Source organism: Schistocerca nitens, chromosome 6, assembly GCF_023898315.1.
Source record: "Schistocerca nitens isolate TAMUIC-IGC-003100 chromosome 6, iqSchNite1.1, whole genome shotgun sequence".
Lineage (NCBI taxonomy): Eukaryota > Metazoa > Arthropoda > Insecta > Orthoptera > Acrididae > Schistocerca > Schistocerca nitens.
The window spans coordinates 87394112-87415277 of record NC_064619.1 but is presented as its reverse complement, the minus strand read 5'-3'; the positions used below and the strand labels follow the sequence as shown (position 1 = coordinate 87415277).

At 39.7% G+C, this 21166-nt stretch overlaps 1 protein-coding gene across 1 annotated transcript in view; it reads left to right on the top strand.

Moving 5' to 3' along the window:
* The window catches only part of LOC126263238 (synaptic vesicle glycoprotein 2B-like), a 340497-nt gene that overhangs the window by 64762 nt on the left and 254569 nt on the right, over positions 1-21166 (top strand). The window contains exon 2 of the mRNA XM_049960322.1: positions 14417-14470. Within this exon, the coding sequence (XP_049816279.1) occupies positions 14417-14470 (54 nt within the window). The remainder of the gene's footprint in view (positions 1-14416; positions 14471-21166) is intronic.

Sequence of the window (21166 nt, the reverse complement as noted above, 5' to 3'; positions counted from 1 at the left end):
GAAAGTTTTTTTGCGGCTAGCAACACCTTGCTGTATATTTTCCTGTACTTTTTGTAGAATTGCTGAACTTCTGGGTTGATTGATTATTTTTTATGGAGTTGAGATATCTAAGAGTTTCTGAGGATTTCTTGATACCTGTAGTCACCCATTGATTTCTCTTTGTAGTTTTAATTTGATAAAGAGTTTTGGGAAACATCTCTTCAAATCTGAGTTTAAAAATTGACATGAACTTGATAAATTTCTGATTTGCATTGGTTTCTGCATAGACTTCCCTCCAATCTTCATATTCTAGCTGGGAGTTAAACTGATACAGGGCTGATTTGGAAAACATTATTTTGTATGTACAAAGTTTAGGAGAAGTTTCTACATGAATGTTAGTTTTTAAGATCTGGCAGAGGTGGTCTGATAGGCCCAGGTTTTGGACAACAATATGACATTTTTTACCATCAATATCTGTAGCTACATGATCTATAGATGAGGAGGATTCCTTCGTTATTCTAGTTGGACAATTAACAAGGGAGGATATTCCAAAACAGCTTAGAATATTCACATATATGTTGCTAGCCTTATCAGGTTTCATCATATTAATGTTTAAGTCACCACAGATAATTAAATTTGCTTTTGGTCCAGAAACCTTGTCTAAGCTTTGATTCAGTTTTGAGAAGAATATATCAATGTCTCCACTGGGAGAGCGGTACACACAAAATATGACTAATTTTTTTGCTATGCCAGGTCCTATTATTTCAACAGCGGAAAGTTCGAAATGTTTGTCCTCACCTAGATCTAAAAGATCATATCTAACTTTAAATGACATACCTTTTTTTACATAGATACATGAACCTCCACCATTCATTGAGATTTTGCTATAGTAACATGCAAGGTCAAATGAGGCTAATGCAATGTGTTCAATTTCCTTCCCTTTGCACCAGTGTTCAGTGATACACAAAATTTGGCTATCAAAATTTTCCAATTCTACTTCTAGCTGTTGTGCTTTGTTCTTTATGACTTGAATGTTTTGGTGAAACACTGTTAGGCATTTGTTTTCACTTATCTTGGTGGCGTTTTTCCCTTTACACCTGATGCTAAAAAATCCTTTAGATGAGCTGGTGGCATGGTTATTCTTCTGTTGATGACAGTGGAGGTGAGTCTGTTGCCAGTTAGACTTGGAAGTTGGTGTATCTGAAGGTATCTGCCGTATGTTAGTCTTGTAACTGAGGCCAGGTACCAAAAATCCTTGTTGTAGATTCCTCTGCTTGCCAGCATTTATCTCTTTCCCTGTTATGTGCCGTTGTTCACTGCTTTGCCCCAGCAAAAATCCTGGCTTCTCAAGGGTGGCTGCCTTCTTCTGGTGTGATGACTGCTCCTATTACCACTGCTGCTGCTGTGTGCTGTTGCAGTGAATCCCGTGATTCTGGTTGCTTGGTTATTGATGTTGGAACTACTGCTTCTGATGTTGCTGTGACTGCTAATGATTCTGGTTGGTTGGTTTTTGATGCTGTAACTATTGCTTCTGTTGTTAGTTCTGCTGCTGCTAATGTTGGTTCAGTAGTAGGTTCCTCTGTTGCTACTGTTTTTTGGATGGTTCATTTGCGTGCTGTTCCTGTTTTTGCTGGTGTTCCTGCTATTGGAGATTTATACCATCCCAGTTCAGTGGCTGTCACTTTGTAATTGCATTTAATTGCTTCCATTATTAATTTTCCTAACCTGGCCTTTCCATTTCTGTTAAGGTGAAGCCCATGTTTCGTAAAACATTCTCTGTCAAGTGTGCTTGAGTCAATTAATTTCACATGGCTGAATAGCCTACAACTACTTTTAAGTTTCGCATTAATTCTGTGAATTTCCTTATTCACACATGACCATTCAGGTAAATCATGCCTGTGGGTAAAGTTCACCAGTAAAATGTTTGTATTTGACAGTACTAGCAAAAGACTCAAGAGCTGTTTATACATTTTCATAGCATTGTTTTCGTAAATGTCTTTAGCTCCTGCGCAGATAACAACACTGTCCTGCTTGTCACAGTTATATTTTACGATGTTTTTCGTCACTTCTTTGAAACCAGCACCTGGTTTAACCATGCCTGTGACTGTCGTTGATTTACTGTTTACTTGCAGTTCTTGAGAAATTCCTTTGGCGTGACTGTCTCCAAAGACGTCGACTTTTGATTCTTTCTTCTTTGTCACACACGTCGTATTTGTTTTTATCGCAAAATGTGACAGATTTTACGGAGTTTGTTATTCTTTTAGTGGACAAGGGATTACCTTTTAGCGACACTTTTATCCACTCGGACGTTGTTTCACTGTCTTGCATCACTTCACTAGCGTTTTGCATATCCTTATTGCAGGCATCACTAGTATTCGACAGAACACTGTACCTGTTTTTATCTGTAATTATAATTTCATTTGCTGCCTTTGATGCCTGTCTATCGCTTCCTTTCCGCTTCTCATAACTCACCAGGTTCCCGTTTTGTGGCTTTATTGTTTTATTATTTAGAATATGGCGCAACTTCTTCAGCTCACAGTTTTCATTAGTTATATGCGAAATCTCACGTCTTAGAACATCTACAACTTTTTATAAACGTGAAATGCGTTCGTTTAGTTTTTCAATTTCACTTTTACAGTTTTCACAGGATTTATTTTTTACGACAGAACAGTAACTTTTATTCACTCGTTCACTATACATCACTACACTCATCGCCATCTTGCATTTTGGTTGTTGTGATGTAAATATTCCCTACTGCCCTAGCCAGATCATGCGCACAAGAAAGAATCATAGAGCGCAGATCGTCTCTGACCTATCACAGCAAAATAAATAACTTTCAGCTGATTTACCATCCAGATTCAAAGTCAGCATAATTGTATATGAATGTGTTGAGGCATTGATGTTAGTTGATATTGATACAACTCTTTTGGTACCTCTAATTTCAAGGGTTCCTTTCATATTCATTTCCTTGTCAAAGCCTGATTGGCCAGATTTCAAAATTTCTGAATGATGGGATGCGTTTGTTTATCTCATCTGCAAATGTTTGGGCCAGTTGCGCAGTTTTGTGTGCATTGTCAAGTTCACACTTTATTTGAAATTTAAGTATCTTATGTTTTCCAGTTCTGTAGCACTGGTGGGAAGTTATGTAACCACCCATTGATTTCCTTGAAACCACTGTAATCTATGTCATGCCCAGTTTGATGTGCATAACGTAATAGGCCACTATCTGTGCACATCCTGTAAACTGTGATGAGCAGCCTTGAAATGTGAAACACCAGTTTTCGTAACAAGTGTGCCTTGTCCTCCCGTGAAAATCCATAGTTTTCCTTTGGTGCTAAATGGTCCTATTGCTGCAGATTTATTTGAAATCTATTCATAACTGTTGTTTTGCTATAGTGCAGATGATCTTTCGTGTACATAATAATGTTTAGTAGGCCGCTCCTTGGACAATGATTGTCCTTTACTATGTTTCACTAGAGAGGGGATTTATCGTTCCCTTTCTGACAAGGATGATGAACTACATGGCTGGACACCTGTTTCAATATCACTCACTTGTTAAGCAATTATCATCTTCATTGTACTTCTCATGTATGTTGTCCACCCGGTGAAGCATGTATGACAGCAAAGATTGCACTGACTCAACTTGCAGAAACAGTAATATTTCATCTGCCACTTCTTCCGCATTCTGCAAAATTCCTTGAGGTCCTTTCTGATGATATGTCAACTTTAGCAACTGTTGTTGTAGATATAACGCAATGTTTGCTTTGTTTACCATTACCATTGCTCTGCTTTGTATGAACACCACTAGCACTGTTGCGAGTTACTTGTCAAATAAGCAGGTCAATTGTGCTCCATAACCTCATGCTGTGCTCATCTCCTGCTGCCATAAGCAACCAGTATTGTGGTTGCATGGTATACAGTATATAGAGTGTAAGATTCTGTACATATCATTGGTTTTTTGTGAGCTCACTTTTGAGAGGTTCCTTGTGAATAGACACTTGGGTGCTCTATTACTGGAACCACAAGAAAGGATGAATTTTTTTAAAAAAATCTGGAAATGTAAGTACTGGATCTGAGGTCAGTGCTTTTTTGCAATGTTTCAAATACTGTTTGGCGGTCTGTTGTCCATTAGGATTTTACATCTTTTCACAACATCTGGTTCAGTGGTTTGGCAATTTTTGAAAGCTGAAATTAATTGGGGATCAGTTTTTTTACATCTTCTGCACTAATAGCCAAGGTATTCAACTTTTGTTTGCACAAAATGGCATTCATCTGAGTGTCAGACATGCTGTCCATAGGCTGTTAAACACGTCTTCCAAATATTTGATGTGTTATTTCATATCTCTCGAAATACAATGATCTTGTGTAATAATGTCATAGAATTTTTAAGTTTCAATCTGCAAAGTACACCATCCAACAGTCTCTGAAATGAAGCCAGTGCATTTTAAGACCAAATGGCATTCTGTGATATAGGTATCATGAAGGTAGTTTTTGCCCTATTTTCTGGAACAACTTGTAGGTGGTGATATCTGCTTCTTAGATCCATTGATGAAAAGTATCTGCATTGACCCAGGCTGTCCAGTGTCTATGTAATATTGGGGACAGGATGGTTTTAGCATTCGAATATCTGTAATCATAACAGAATCTGCATGTCTTAGCAACATCCGTTGATTTCTTCATAACAATAACAATATTTGCACTCCATTACTTCTGCCGGTTGCTGGTCAGTAGCTGCAGATGCTTGGGTACACAGTATTGCTTCTTTGGCCACTGTGGCCGAGCGATTCTAGGCGCTTCAGTCCGGAACTGCGCTGCTGCTGCAGTCGTAGGTTCGAATCCTGCCTTGGGCATGGCTGTGTGTGATGTCCTCAGGTTAGTTAGATTTAAGTAGTCCTAAGTGTAGGAGACTGATGACCTCAGATGTTAAGTCCCATAGTGCTTAGAGCCATTTGAACCAATTTGAGTATTGCTTCCTGTAGACTGAAGCATTGTTACCTGCAGGTACATGATACTGTGAACAGGCCTCACTGGTAATGAACCATTTGTGATAAACAAATCCAACAATCATAGTAGCAAAGCCTCCATTGCTTGTCAACCACTTACTAGTGAATAATGCATTTTCTTACATAATACAGATGCACTAACAGCTTGCTTGTGGCTTTGGTCATCACATGACTTATCAATGTCTTCTGCATCCAGATCATCTAAATTGGCAGTCATGAAGCCCTTTGCAGACTGATCTCATCCATGCCAAAAGTACACAGCCTAACAGGAAGCATTAACTCTCTGTTTATATTACTAATGCACACCATACTTCTGTGCATGAAACAGTGCCTTTAATCTAATTCTTCATTACTTTGTAATGGTCCTACCAGACACAACACTTCTTGTTGCACATTGGTCTGTACAGGAACCAAGACTGACTTCCCGTACCTGCTAGTACATTATCATTGGAAGTAATCTTTAGCATAAATGCTTGCAGTTCATTTGGCAACACCCTCAGGATTGTTACACCTTGGAACATTGTCTCATTAATGGTTGTTGTTCCCAGTGGAAACAAAATTTCACTGAATTCAGCTGTATACCATAAAAGATCGATTTTTGCACAATGTTTATCGGAAGTCTAGTCTGAGAATTGCAGAATAACTTTCACCAACATTTGGCAACACTTACATGTATTATCAAAAATATCTCAAATGCTAAAGTCAAACAGTGTGGCCCCTAATCACTTCATGTGATTGTTGGCTACACCATATAATCCATTTCATGGAGACCTAAGTCTCTTCCTCCCTATAGGGTTCAGACTAACGACTGACATGTGTGCACCTGTGTCTACTAAAACTTATATTCCTTGCCCTGTAGTAAGCCTAACAAGCAGCATTCCATCTCTCCATACGTATTGCAGTGTTTCGTTCTGCTGGAAATGTCTTCTGATGGCCAATGTATCCCCATTTGTTTTTAACAGATGCTTTTTATGGTTTCTTATTTGTGCACTCTTGTGCTTCGTAACTGCCTCAATCATGCTCATAACAATCTGGCTGGTGGCATTATTTCTGCAGATGACCCATATGTTGGCATCTGTAGTTCTTTACTCTATAGGTGAAGACATGAAGGTCATTAGGTTCTTTTGCAGCAATAATGATTTCTCCCAACCATGTGTTGATCCCTTTGTATAAGCTCGTTATGTTTGTGTATTACTCTTCCAGATTATATTCAAAAATATTTCACTGTCTCAGGCTTCTAAACTAAACGACTTATGAGCCACCTCTTGGGACATTAATACCTTGCTAAGTTCCTCATGATACACAACATATGTTTTAACTTCATCCATTAATCATAAGTTCGCCATGTGCAAACATGTTTCATTCATCCAGCTGCACAGTTCAGTGGTAGCTGATATGTCTGTAATGAACACAGTGACACCCTCTGTTGTTTCTGTGGAAAAAAGTTATTAAATTTGCTGCAAGACTGAGAGGAGGAATGGGCACACTTAACACAATTGTAGCTTCTACAGACCCTGAGTGCAACTGCTGTACTACAGCTGCTGAGATTTCAGCTTGCTTATGCAGATCTTTGTTTTCCTGCTTATATGCTCTTACTTGCTCTTTTAAGGCAGTGATAGTTTCACCTGTAGTAGCAGCATGTGTTCCACCATTTTGTGTATTCTACTACTGCCATTGCAAAAGAGATATGGGGAAACTACACTTATATTACACACAATAATACAACAAATTAATTTTTATGCCTGATCATAGCCCAACATTACTCGGAAAAGCTTTTTACAAATGTTGCACAAAGCTGGCACTGACTTAGTGTATAGCAAGTCATAGTCTGATAAATCACAATTTGCACTCAGTGACATTAAATACATTTTCCTGGTATTTCCTCCAAACAATGACAAGTTTGCAGGTTTACAAGGTTTAACAAACAACACTTTTAGAGTTGAATCAATGTCCTTATGACTCAATATGACCACAAACAATAATACAATCAGAAAAGCCAACAAAAAATGCTCACTCACAACGCTGCATTGTGCCAGGCTGGAGGTCCAGTTGGTGATGACAATGATGCTGCAGACATGGTTCTACTGCAGTGGCAGCAACCATCACAGAACTTGTGACTCCAGTTTGTAGTGGCGTGGGTTGAGACCCCAGTTGTTGTTGGGATGATGGATTGTGGAGTGTGGTGGAGTAGGTTGGTGACCGCACTGGGCACTAATGGTACAACATTAGCAGAACAAGAATTTATTACATTGAAGTTCACAGTTATGTATTCTTCTTTGTGGCAGAACCTAGGCCAGTGCAGTGTATGGTCTTGAAATGTGCTGTCACTGTCTCAGCAATAGTTAGAGCATGTTACCCCAGTGGCATCTGTTCACATAAACATGGCGTAGGGCAGACAACAGGTCATGCCGGCAGCTGGCGTAGTCCACACAGCAGGCATTGCTACCAGGACAGTGACTGCATATTATCAGAGCACTCTCATTGACATCAAAGGGGAGCGCTCAGGTAATCTCTTAGCATCTCTGCATGGTGTGGATATGAACATCACATGGCCCATCCACTGAGGAAGGCAGGTATCTCGATGACGGTTTACAGGTACTAGGTGGGGAGAGCCACGGTTGGCATGCATTCCAGATACTGTGACAATTTGACAGTGCATCAGACACCATCTGTTGGACTTAGCAAGCCATAGGTAGAAGTGTCCAAGTGTTCTATGTCAACAGTTCACAGCACCCAAGTAGAGCAGACTGGACAGGCAGCAGTTTCAAAGGTGGAAGTCATCTTGGCAGATGTTGGCAGCATGCCACAGGTTTAGCATCATAGCTGGTGTTCTACAACATAATTCATGTGAAGGTTCAGAAGTCCAAGTACTTACTAGCATTTGCCTGTCACAATGATGCTATACCTGGCTGGCAATGACTGAATGTGGCCTACTTTTCTGAGCCTATGAGTGGTCTCTACCACCCCTCTATTTTGCAAGAATGACTTTCAGGGCTTCAGCTTGTTGTGTTTCTGTCATATCAGCAGGCTGATAGGTGTCCTTGTGAAACTTTTACTCTCTCTTGCAAAGTCAAGCTGTGCTCTCAAAATCTCGTACTGAGTTGACGTTTGCTGAGTTTACATTTCGGACCTCTTGCTTGCTTGAAGTGAGGCAATATCTTCCAGGTTTTGCTTTGCTTCTGGCAATATCAGCTTTTTGCTTGATTGTTATTCTGATTGTGACATGGCATGTTGACTGGACATGCCTTGGCTCGGAGCTGGCTGGAGAGGACTTCGAGAAAATTCTACTTTTGCCCATAATACATTTATGCCGTGTGACAACTTATTTATCCCAAGTTCATGATAATTTCCACCTGTCGTTACTCCTTCTCTTGAATTATCATTTTCTGCATGACTATAAAAATTTGTAAGAAGCTCTGCATCTAACTCAAAGTCTTAATTATACACCTCATTAGAGTTTCTATTATCTTTTCAACTATAATTTGTTACTTTCCAAAATTCTTTGTCAAAGTACATTCTGTTCACCTAGTATGCTTCCCTGTTACCGTGTCCATAAAATCTCTGATTTAATCTCTCTATATACCTCTTTTCAAACTCATTAACCTGATTTTGATATGCATGCCTCATCCCAAACCAAAAAGCTCCCAGTGGAACTACCATCAGATTCCCTGCCCATTTTGTCTGTTAATTGGTCTCCTATTATCTTGCAACCTATTGTTGATCTCTCAACTTCTACCTCCATTTTTAAATTCTCTGTTTCCATTACTATTCCTTTCATCCAATTAAAATGCCTTCGAATAGGGGTGTTCAATAAGTAATGCAACACATTTTTCCTGAATTCTGGTTGGTTTTATTCAAGAACCCAACACATCATATTATTTCACACTCTTTTGGCTACAAAACCCTATTTTTCAACTGAATCTCTGTTCAATGCGATGGCCTCATGCCTCATTACTGGAATGGTCTATATGCCTGCATGGTACCACTCAACTGGTCAGTGTCAGAGCCAAAATGTTCCTGCATAATAATCTCCCTATCATCTATGTACTGCTTCCCATGGAGTACATCCTTCATTGGGCCAGACAGATGGAAATCAGAAGGTGCAACATCTGGGCTGTAGGGCAGATGAGGAAGAATAGTCCAACAAAGTGATGATATTTCACAAAAAGTTGTGATGGTCAATGTTGTAACACACAAGCAACTCTGCACAGGTGGTCTTTTGTTGTTCTTTGTGGTCTTTTGTTAAGCAGAGAGGGACCCAGTTTGCACACAAAGCTGTGTGCAGCCAGCCGGCACATGGGATATCAGACGGGTTTGTGTGACCATGTTGTGAAGATGACAGAGGCCTCATCAAATAACTCACCATACTTTTTTTCACTTCCAGGTCTCCATAGACACTCTGCTACTGCCTATGAATATCTGTGATGCTCTGGTTTTCTTCCAAAAGAAACTCAATAAGAGCTCTTCACCTGGACTGTATCTTTATTATAAATACCATTTTGATGGCTATTTGTAGTGCCACCATGTATTGGAACTTCATGCAACTATACAGGCTGAAGCTGGAATATTCCACAATGTTCCATAACAAATTCCAAATTTTTACAACCAAAATTGGCTGAGAAAAACTATGTTTCATTACTTGTTGAACACCTCTTGTATTTCCATTCCCTTGGTACTCATTCCTGCAGCTGACAGCATCCTGTCTCCCATAATTTGGCTCTATTACAATTTTGGTTCCGTCCTCCCCACTCCAAACTGGTTAAAACTGTATCCACACCCTGGCTTCATCTGCCAGAGACTGTGGTCATGTTTGTGTGAGTTGCATTTGTGTGTGTGTGTGTGTGTGTGTGTGTGTGTGTGTGTGTGTGTGCGTATGTGTGTGTGTGTGTGTGTGTGTGTGTGTGTGTGTGTGCACGCAAACGTGTCTATTTTTGACAAAGGCTTTGCTAGTCGAAAGCTTATTTTGTGACAGTCATTTTGTTGTGCCTATCTGCAACTCAGCATCTATGTTATTAGTTCATATACCTATATGTATGAAAAGTGGAAGTTGTAAAGATAAAAGATCTTGGCTTCCCTGAACATTACTGTCAGATAACGGAGCTAAAGACAGACTTGGTAAAACCCAGAAAATTGCAAGCCTATAAAAGGATACCTCAGAGTATAAAATATATACTTTTTCTCCGGCATTGGCATATAACATCTGGGATGAAGTGTGTGGGCAATCAGTTTTTAAGAACATAGTTCCAAAAGTAGCCACTTCAATGGCAACAGCTAAAGAAAATAACTGTGGGTGTTAGAAACTTAAATTTCTCAATTGTTTACAAAAGCACTAGACTAATCCACAGTCCCTAGACTACTGTCACAGGTACAGAAAGATATACAGGAATGTGCTGCTTGCTGTAAAAAACATTTAATAAAGTATAATATATAATCTACTCGCATTCGGGAGGACGACGGTTCAATCCCGCGTCCGGCCATCCTGATTTAGGTTTTCCATGATTTCCCTAAATCAATCCAGGCAAATGCTGGGATGGTTCCTCTGAAAGGGCATGGCTGACTTCCTTCCCCATCCTTCCTTAATCTGATGAGACCGACGACCTCGCTGTCTGGTCTCCTTCCCCAAACAACCCATATAATCTACACTAATATACACTTCTGGAAATTGAAATAAGAACACCATGAATTCATTGTCCCAGGAAGGGGAAACTTTATTGACACATTCCTGGGGTCAGATACATCACATGATCACACTGACAGAACCACAGGCACATAGACACAGGCAACAGAGCATGCACAATGTCGGCACTAGTACAGTGTATATCCACCTTTCGCAGCAATGTAGGCTGCTATTCTCCCATGGAGACGATCGTAGAGATGCTGGATGTAGTCCTGTGGAACGGCTTGCCATGCCATTTCCACCTGGCGCCTCAGTTGGACCAGCGTTCGTGCTGGACGTGCAGACCGCGTGAGACGACGCTTCGTCCAGTCCCAAACATGCTCAATGGGGGACAGGTCCGGAGATCTTGCTGGCCAGGGTAGTTGACTTACACCTTCTAGAGCACGTTGGGTGGCACGGGATACATGCGGACGTGCATTGTCCTGTTGGAACAGCAAGTTCCCTTGCCGGTCTAGGAATGGTAGAACGATGGGTTCGATGACGGTTTGGATGTACCGTGCACTATTCAGTGTCCCCTCGACGATCACCAGTGGTGTACGGCCAGTGTAGGAGATCGCTCCCCACACCATGATGCCGGGTGTTGGCCCTGTGTGCCTCGGTCGTATGCAGTCCTGATTGTGGCGCTCACCTGCACGGCGCCAAACACGCATACGACCATCATTGGCACCAAGGCAGAAGCGACTCTCATCGCTGAAGACGACACGTCCCCATTCGTCCCTCCATTCACGCCTGTCGCGACACCACTGGAGGCGGGCTGCACGATGTTGGGGCGTGAGCGGAAGACGGCCTAACGGTGTGCGGGACCGTAGGCCAGCTTCATGGAGACGGTTGCGAATGGTCCTCGCCGATACCCCAGGAGCAACAGTGTCCCTAATTTGCTGGGAAGTGGCGGTGCGGTCCCCTACGGCACTGCGTAGGATCCTACGGTCTTGGCGTGCATCCGTGCGTCGCTGCGGTCCGGTCCCAGGTCGACGGGCACGTGCACCTTCCACCGACCACTGGCGACAACACCGATGTACTGTGGAGACCTCACGCCCCACGTGTTGAGCAATTCGGCGGTACGTCCACCCGGCCTCCCGCATGCCCACTATACGCCCTCGCTCAAAGTCCGTCAACTGCACATACGGTTCACGTCCACGCTGTCGCCGCATGCTACCAGTGTTAAAGACTGCGATGGAGCTCCGTATGCCACGGCAAACTGGCTGACACTGACGGCGGCGGTGCACAAATGCTGCGCAGCTAGCGCCATTCGACGGCCAACACCGCGGTTCCTGGTGTGTCCGCTGTGCCGTGCGTGTGATCATTGCTTGTACAGCCCTCTCGCAGTGTCCGGAGCAAGTATGGTGGGTCTGACACACCGGTGTGAATGTGTTCTTTTTTCCATTTCCAGGAGTGTATATAGGGGAAATGTTGTTTTCTAAAATCTGAAGACTTTACTTCAAATTTTTATGCAATAATCTAATAAACATTCTGATGGACACAGGCTATATACTTTTTAAACAACAATGGACAGTTTCTCTGTTGAAACTGATTGTGAGTAAGATAGTGCTGTGATGTGCTATGCTGTGTTGAGAAAATGTGTGGATTCATTTTCTTTCACAGTGTCAACTACTGTACATTTAATCCATTAGACAAATTGTTTCTCCCACATATATTGTTTCTCTTTATGCATAGTTTTAAACAAAAGTTGTATACACTACAGCATGATATCTTGTTTTCTTCTGTGGAGTCAGTCAGAAAAGAAAACTTCTATAATAGAGAAGTTGTATTGACGGTTTCTTGGCCTACAATTAGAACACTACTAAGCAGTCTGAATTGTCTGAAACTTCGTACTGCTACTCATGCGCAGATTAAAATTATGTGAACTGCCCTCACAGTTCCAGTGGCTGGAGAGTTCTCTCTCATACCCTGTATATCAGTGAACCCAACCAATTTACCCACTCAATTTCAGCAAAATTAGGTTTCATTGTACCAATAAAGCAGGCTATAGGTCATTCATTCTAACACAGGAAGATTGATTTACACTCTGAGAGAAGAGCTGTGGGAGACAATGAACAAAAGAGCAGTACCTCCACACGTAATGAAGGTAGTAGAAAGCATCTAAGAAGGATCAGAAATTGCAATTGTAGGAAATGGGAGATCTAAGATTGGAACAAATTTGATAGTGAGAGAAGGACACAGTTTGTCTCTGATGCTTTCCTCTATTTATAGTGATGACATGGTGAGGCAATGGATAAGTAAATTAACTTTTTGTGCCTATGGCATTAAAGAAAGGAATTATTCTATGTCATTACTCTTTGCTCATGATTAAGTTGTGACTGCTGATAGTGAGAGCACACTCCAAAGAGATGCTCCTATTTTATCCACAACAGTTAAATTACATCCTCCATATCCGCATCAAGTGATGCCTATTGGCTGAGATTGACATATCAGTCAGTTGCTACTGTTGGGTCTTCTGAGGTCTTTTTGAAAGGAGTTTAGTTTCTTTAGTTAAATTATATAATCTATTAGTATCTTCAAGGGAAACAAAATGTATGGCTTTCAGGTGCCCGGAGGCAATTCCAAGCAAAATAATAATAAATAATCAGAAAACAGAAAGAGTAAACTAATTTGACTTCTTAGGAAATACTACCTCATTCACAACTGGAATGTACATACAAAAGAAGGAGAAAAAAATGAATTAAATGAATGACAACCTATAGAACTAAAGTAAGAAAGAAAAATCTATTAAGTTCTACAAGATGATTTCAGTACCAACCAAGACACAGTGAAAATAAAAAAAATCAGATATGCAATGCCTAGGGGGAATAGCTGGGTACACACTATCCAACGGGAAAACGAATGTTGACATCAGAGAAGTACAGAGAGTGAAAAGCTTAAATGAGCAGATTAAGGATTACAGGAAAAACTGGAATGATCACGACACAGGTATGGTAGATGACAGAATACCAAAATTAATGATGAATTTAACTGGGCAAAAGCTCTTAACAAAAATTGAGAAAAGGGTGGGAAGTCCAATAATTTCAACCAAGAGTGCATAACAGATGAATGACTAAGACACACAGTGAGAAGAAGAAGAAAAAGAAGAAATGTTTCTACCATGGTCAATAACATGTGATCTTTCACTAACTCTTACCACACAGTACCCCAAAAACTAAAACTAGGACATATACTGTATATTTTTTAAACAACAATGGTGCTTGGTGCAGAATATGGTGATCCTCTCTTGTGGTGATGAGATGTGATCATCCAGAACCTTGGGAATGCTTATGCCTGTCTTCACATTTCCATGCAGTCCAACACTGGGCCACTGGCACATCGGAATACCCCAAAAATCTGGATATGGTGCGATTAGATTAGCTGGCCAAAAGGAGACCTACAATGATGACCCTTTCAAACTCTGTCAGGTGCTGATAATACTGTCTCATATGTGTAAGTTGAATCTTCACATTGTGCATGGTGATCATTCAACATTGGACGCTGTTTATGCCTCTTAGATACCCCATGAGGTCTGGTAATAACACTAGACATGAACAACACTAATGCACTATGGTGGCCATTCTCCATATCACAGAGAATTGCAACTATAATCATTGATCTCTCTGATTATGCCAATACGTATGAAGTTACATTGACATCCAATCATATCTTCTGTGCACTTTACTTTCATTTGTCAGGCAGTGTATTTTTGCGGTATTTGCTCTGTACAATGAATGAAAATGAAGCACCGCTGAAATTGTAAAATTTTTGTTTTCAGCTGCTGTGGAGCAGGTGGATAGTGCTGATTTTGAAACCGCTTCTTCTTTGACTGGTGAGTATGTTCATAAATATTCAGTAAAGTGAATACTTTCCTTGTATCATAGATGTGAACTCAAAGCCTGAAGTTTCAGTTGATCTGGCAGGAAATCTCCTTCACAGGTGTGATGAACCTCCACCTGAATACCTGAAAATTCATCTAAGTGGACAAAAAATTTCCATTTTTATAACATTCTGCCTATGGGCTGGTAAATAATGAAACCCATTTGAGAGCATCACACTCTAAAAAATACATTCCTTTTCATCCCATCCGTGAAGTGTCCCATGACCTTGGGCTCTCTATATGACTTTTCTGTAACTCTCCCCTTTCCTAAACCATCCCAGTCCTGTTTGTTCATTCCTCTTCCTTTCCTTTCAACCATGCTGCCAGAAGAAGGGCTCCGAGAGCTTGTACATTTTCTTAATTTTTGTATGTTTTTTCTCCTGCTGCCACTTGCTGAGTGGATTCTTTTATCTAATCAGTTATAAAATATACACTAGGAATCACTTATGACCTCTGTATATTCTGTACTGTAACAAACTTTAACTTTTCTTATAAAATCATAAAAAACTGATACATAACAGTTATCCTTCAGCTAATTTGAAAAATGGTTTAGTTTTGTTCATCTGCTGTTAAAGTTTCTAATTTGCAGCAGTGTGTTTTAAGTAAATTGGTATGAAATTGCTTGCCATCTATTACACGGGCAAAGATCATATAAATTATTCTGTGATCCAGTGTAGTGTCTGATCACTTAAGTAAATTATTTTGCATGATGGGTTGGAGTTAATACTGTGTCACCCATTGCCATATATATTGGAAGCTTTAACAGCAGGTGAACAAAACTAGAGCATTTTTCTAATTATCTGAAGGGTAACTGTTATGTATCAGTCTTGTATGGCTTTATAAGAAAAGTTGAAGTTTGTTACAGTATAGAATATACAGAGGTCATAAGTGATTCCTGGTGTCTGTTTTATAATAGATTAGATAAAAGAATCTACTCACCAAATGGCAGCAGGAGAAAACACATATAAAATTAAGAAGATTTACAACCTTTTGGAGCCAATGGCTTCTTCTCCTGGCAGCATGGTTGAAGGGGAAGGAAGAGGGATGAACAAACACTCCATACTGGTTTTTCAGTAAGTTAATTTTTCTATCAGTTCTTTAGTTTCATCACAAAAAATTTCTCTTGTCTTCTGAATATTCTGTGTATCTTCTTTCATGATGGATGGTCAAGAGGTGAAATTTCCTTCCACTGCCTCAACATAGAGTGACTGAAAATTGATGCTTGCACTGTATAGCAAAACATCAACTCTATAACATAACAATATTTGTACTTTTCATAAACACAGAAATATTTATAATAGTTCACGTTAAAAAAGAATAATAGCATTAACTTCTAGCAAGACATTGTTTCATTCTTATGTTACAAATATTACCACAGTTCAAGTTTTTGTGTTATACCACCTGTTGTTGTTGTGGTCTTCAGTCCTGAGACTGGTTTGATGCAGCTCTCCATGCTACTCTATCCTGTGCAAGCTTCTTCATCTCCCAGTACCTACTGCAGCCTACATCCTTCTGAATCTGCTTAGTGTATTCATCTCTTGGTCTCCCTCTACGATTTTTACTCTCCATGCTGCCCTCCAGTGCTAAATTGGTGATCCCTTGATGCCTCAGAACATGTCCTACCAACTGATCCCTTCTTCTAGTCAAGTTGTGCCGCAAACTCCTCTTCTCCCCACTTCGATTCAATACCACCTCATTAGTTATCTGATCTACCCATCTAATCTTCAGCATTCTTCTGTAGCACCACATTTCGAAAGCTTCTATTCTCTTCTTGTCTAAACTATATATCGCCCACGTTTCACTTTCATACATGGCTACACTCCATACAAATACTTTCAGAAACGGCTTCCTGACACTTAAATCAATACTCGATGTTAACAAATTCCTCTTCTTCAAAAACGCTTTCCTTCCCAGTGCCAGTCTACATTTTATATCCTCTCTACTTCGACCATCGTCAGTTATTTTGCTCCCCAAATAGCAAAACTCATTTACTACTTTAAGTGTCTCATTTCCTAATCTAATTCCCGCAGCATCACCAGATTTAATTCGACTACATTCCATTATCCTTGTTTTGCTTTTGTTGATGTTCATCTTATACCCTCCTTTCAAGACACTGTCCATTCCGTTCAACTGCTCTTCCAAGTCCTTTGCTGTCTCTGACAGAATTACAATGTCATCGGTGAACCTCAAACTTTTTATTTCTTCTCCATGGATTTTAATACCTACTCTGAATTTTTCTTTTGTTTCATTTACTGCTTGCTCAATATACAGATTGAATAGAATTGGGGAGAGGCTACAACCTTGTCTCACTCCCTTCCCATCCACTGCTTCCCTTTCATGTCCCTTGACCCTTATAACTGCCATCTGCTTTCTGTACAAATTGTAAATAGCTTTTCGCTCCCTGTATTTTACCCCTGCCACCTTCAGAATTTGAAAGAGAGTATTAAAGTCAACATTGTAAAAAGCTTTCTCTAAGTCTACAAATGCTAGAAACGTAGGTTTGCCTTTCCTTAATCTTTCTTCTAAGATAAGTCGTAGGTCAGTATTGCCTCATGTGTTCCAACATTTCTACAGAATCCAAACTGATCTTCCAAGAGGTCCGCTTCTACCAGTTTTTCCATTCGTCTGTAAAGAATTCGCGTTAGTATTTTGCAGCTGTGACTTATTAAACTGATAGTTCGGTAATTTTCACATCTGTCAAAACCTGCTTTCTTTGGGATTGGAATTATTATATTCTTCTTGAAGTCTGATGGTATTTCGCCTGTCTCATACATCTTGCTCACCAGATGGTAGAGTTTTGTCATGACTGGCTCTCCCAAGGCCGTCAGTAGTTCTAATGGAATGTTGTCTACTCCCGGGGCCTTGTTTCGACTCAGGTCTTTCAGTGCTCTGTCAAACTCTTCACGCAGTATCGTATCTCTCATGTCATCTTCATCTACATCCTCTTACATTTCCATAATATTGTCCTCAAGTACATTGCCCCTGTATAGACCCTCTATATACTCCTTCCACCTTTCTGCTTTCCCTTCTTTGCTTAAATCTGGGTTTCCATTTGAGCTCTTGATATTCATACAAGTGGTTCTCTTTTCTCCAAAGGTCTCTTTAATTTTCCTGTAGGCAGTATCTATCTTACCCCTAGTGAGATAAGCATCCTTACACTTGTCCTCTAACCATCCCTGCTTAGCCATTTTGTACTTCCTGTCGATCTCATTTTTGAGACATTTGTATTGCTTTTTGCCTGCTTCATTTACTGCATTTTTATATTTTCTCCTTTCATCAACTAAATTCAATATGTCTTCTGTTACCCCAGGATTTTTACTAGCCCTTGTCTTTTTTACCTACTTGATCGTCTGCTGCCTTCACTACTCCCTCCCTCAGAGATACCCATTCTTCTTCAACTGTATTTCTTTCCCCAATTCCTGTCAATTGTTCCCTTATGCTATCCCTGAAACTCTGTACAACCTCTGGTTTAGTCAGTTTATCCATGTCCCACCTCCTTAAATTCCCACCTTTTTCAGTTTCTTCAGTTTTAATTTACAGTTCATAACCAATAGATTGTGGTCAGAGTCCACATCTTACAATTTAAGACCTGTTCCTAAATCTCTGTCTTACGAATATATAATCTATCTGATACCTTTTAGTATCTCCAGAATTCTTCCATGTGTACAACCTTCTTTTATGATTCTTGAACCAATTGTTAGCTCTGATTAAGTTATGCTCTGTGCAAAATTCTACCACACGGCTTCCTCTTTCATTTCTGACCACCAATCAATATTCACCTACTATGTTTCCTTCTCTCCCTTTTCCTACTCTCGAAATCCAGTCACCCACGACTTAAATTTTCGTCTCCCTTCACTACGTGAATAATTTCTTTTATCTCATCATACATTTCATCAATTTTTTTATCATCTGCAGAGCTAGTTGGCATATAAACTTGTACTACTGTAGTAGGTGTGGGCTTCGTGTCTATCTTGGCCACAATAATGCGTTCACTATGCTGTTTGTAGTAGCTTTCCCACACTACTATTTTTTATTCATTATTAAACCTACTCCTGCATTACCCCTATTTGATTTTGTATTTATAACCCTGTATTCACCTGACCAAAAGTCTTGTTCCTCCTGCCACTGAACTTTACTAATTCCCACTATATCTCACTTTAAGGGGCTCCGGAAAGGCTCAAAATCATGAAAAGTTCAATTTTTACTTTTTTGCGTTTTCTGAATCTGCAGACTATTACCTTTTAATAGATATATAATTTATTCAATTCCGAAGACTACAACTATTTTTAAATTTTTTTTGAAATGTGTTCTACATAGGCGTGACCCACTGTGGCGCTGTTAAACTGCTGTCAAATGGTGTTATTATTAACGTCCGTGTTCATCAGGTACATTTTAGTGATGTGAGATAAAGTATGTGTTGTGGCTAACCTGTGATGGTTCAATATATATCGCTGGTGTGATTGTCGATTGTTTCATGTTTATTTACTCTGTCGTTATCTCGAAAATATTCGTAATTAATTCTGTTTCTTGAGTCTCTGTTTTGTTGAAGTATAATAATGAGTAAAAGTAAAGTTATTAGAAATCCTCTGAAGGCTTTTAAGAAAAGGAGAAATGTTGGAAAGCCAAAGGTATGTGTTATTACTGTAAACAATAAAGACGATAACCAAGTGAGTGAACCTAACCTCTCAAGTACACCTGCCCATAGCAGTCAAAGTGGGAAAGAAAATACTTCACAGAAGAAGCTTGGTTCAATGAGTGAAATATGAATGTTTTATGGGCGAATCGGATGTGAATGAAATATTTGATATGTCGGTTCTCAAAGGAATTTTTTCAAACTGTGTAAGATGTATTCATTGTAGTGAAGTTGGTCTGGAACTCTCCATAATAAAGCACGTAGGACTTGCTAGTGAAATACAACTGAAATGTGATAAGTGTTCATACATGACCACCTTTTGGAACAGTGTTGCAGTAACTGCAAATGAAGAAAATGGTAGCAAAATCTACAAACACAACATTAGACTTGTTTATTCCTCGTGTTCAGTTGATAAGGGTGCTACTGCAGGTGCAATTTTCTGTGGCATCATGAATCTTCCAAATCCCCCAACCAAGTTTACGACCTATAATAAATTAATAGGGTCTAAAGTAGAAGATGTCTGTATAGAATCTATGAAGAACGCTGTGGAAGAGGCAGTAATGGAAAATAATGGTAACAGAGATTTGACTGCAGCGTTCGATGGTACCTGGCATAAATGGGGACACACATCTCTTCATGGTTTAGTATCTGCCACCAGTATGTATACAGGGAAAGTATTATATGTAGCAGTAATATCAAAGTATTGTAGATGTCCACAAAAATGTAAAGGTACACATGAAAATAATTGCAAAGCTAACTATAGTGGCAGTAGTGGAGGAATGGAAGTGGCTGGTGTTACCAGTATATTCCAGCGTTCTGAGACGTGTGATAAAGTGCGATATGTTAATTACCTTGGTGACGGTGATTCTAAAAGTTTCAAACATGTTCAAGTTCTGAAGCCCTATGGTGATGATGTTGTAGTGCAGAAATTTGAGTGTATTGGACACGTACAGAAGCGAATGGGAACAAGACTTCGGCGACTGAAAGCTTCGTACAAAAAACAAAAACTCAGTGATGGTAAAGGGTTGGATGGGAAGGGAAGGTTAACTGACAGTGTAATTGACAAAATACAGAACTATTATGGAATGGCTATTAGGCAAAATACACAAAGTGTCGACGAAATGAAGAAGGCTGTTTGGGCTCTTTTTTTTCATACTTCTTCAACCGATGAAAATCCCCAACATAGCTTGTGTCCCAAAGAAGAAGACAGTTGGTGTAAATATAACAAAGGATTGCTAACTGGTGAAGTGTACACTCATAAGCATAGTCTGCCTCATGCAATAATGGAGGTGATAAAACCTATTTTCAGAGACTTAGCAGCACCTGAACGGTTGAAAAAGTGTATTCACGGAAAAACTCAAAACCCCAATGAAAGTGTAAATAGTGTTATATGGTCGAGAATCCCCAAGACTGTATTTGTTGGAATAGAAACACTTCACTTTGGTGTGTATGATGCTGTTGCGACTTTCAATGATGGCAACATTGTAAGGTGCAAGGTATTTAGAAATATGGGAATGAAGATAGGTTCTAACATGGTACGAGCGATGCTTGCTTTAGACAAGGAACGCCTTCGGGCTGCAGACAGGGCTGTAAAGAGTCTAGAAATACAAGCAAGAGTAAACAGGAGGAGGAACAAGAGGAAGCTGGAGGAGGAGTTTGCAGAGGATGAAGATAATCCATCCTATGGACCTGGAATGCACTAAAAAGTTAATCCAATCTTTGTCGCTCGATTCCCAAAACTTTTATTTTCTCATACTAATTACATGTTTTCTAAGGATCTTCCAAACATATTTGTTTCAAACTTTCAGTAAATGTTACACAGTACCTTCTGCATAATTTAACACAGCCTTTTTCCAAAAAACTGTATATTTTTGAATATATAAATAAAAAATTGCAAAAAAATGTTGTGAATTTTCATTACAATTGAAAAAAAATCATCTTTAATAACTGAACTAAAATTTTGTAAAATCCCTGTGTTAAGTTGTAACCCATATTCCAATAAATAATCTGTAAAA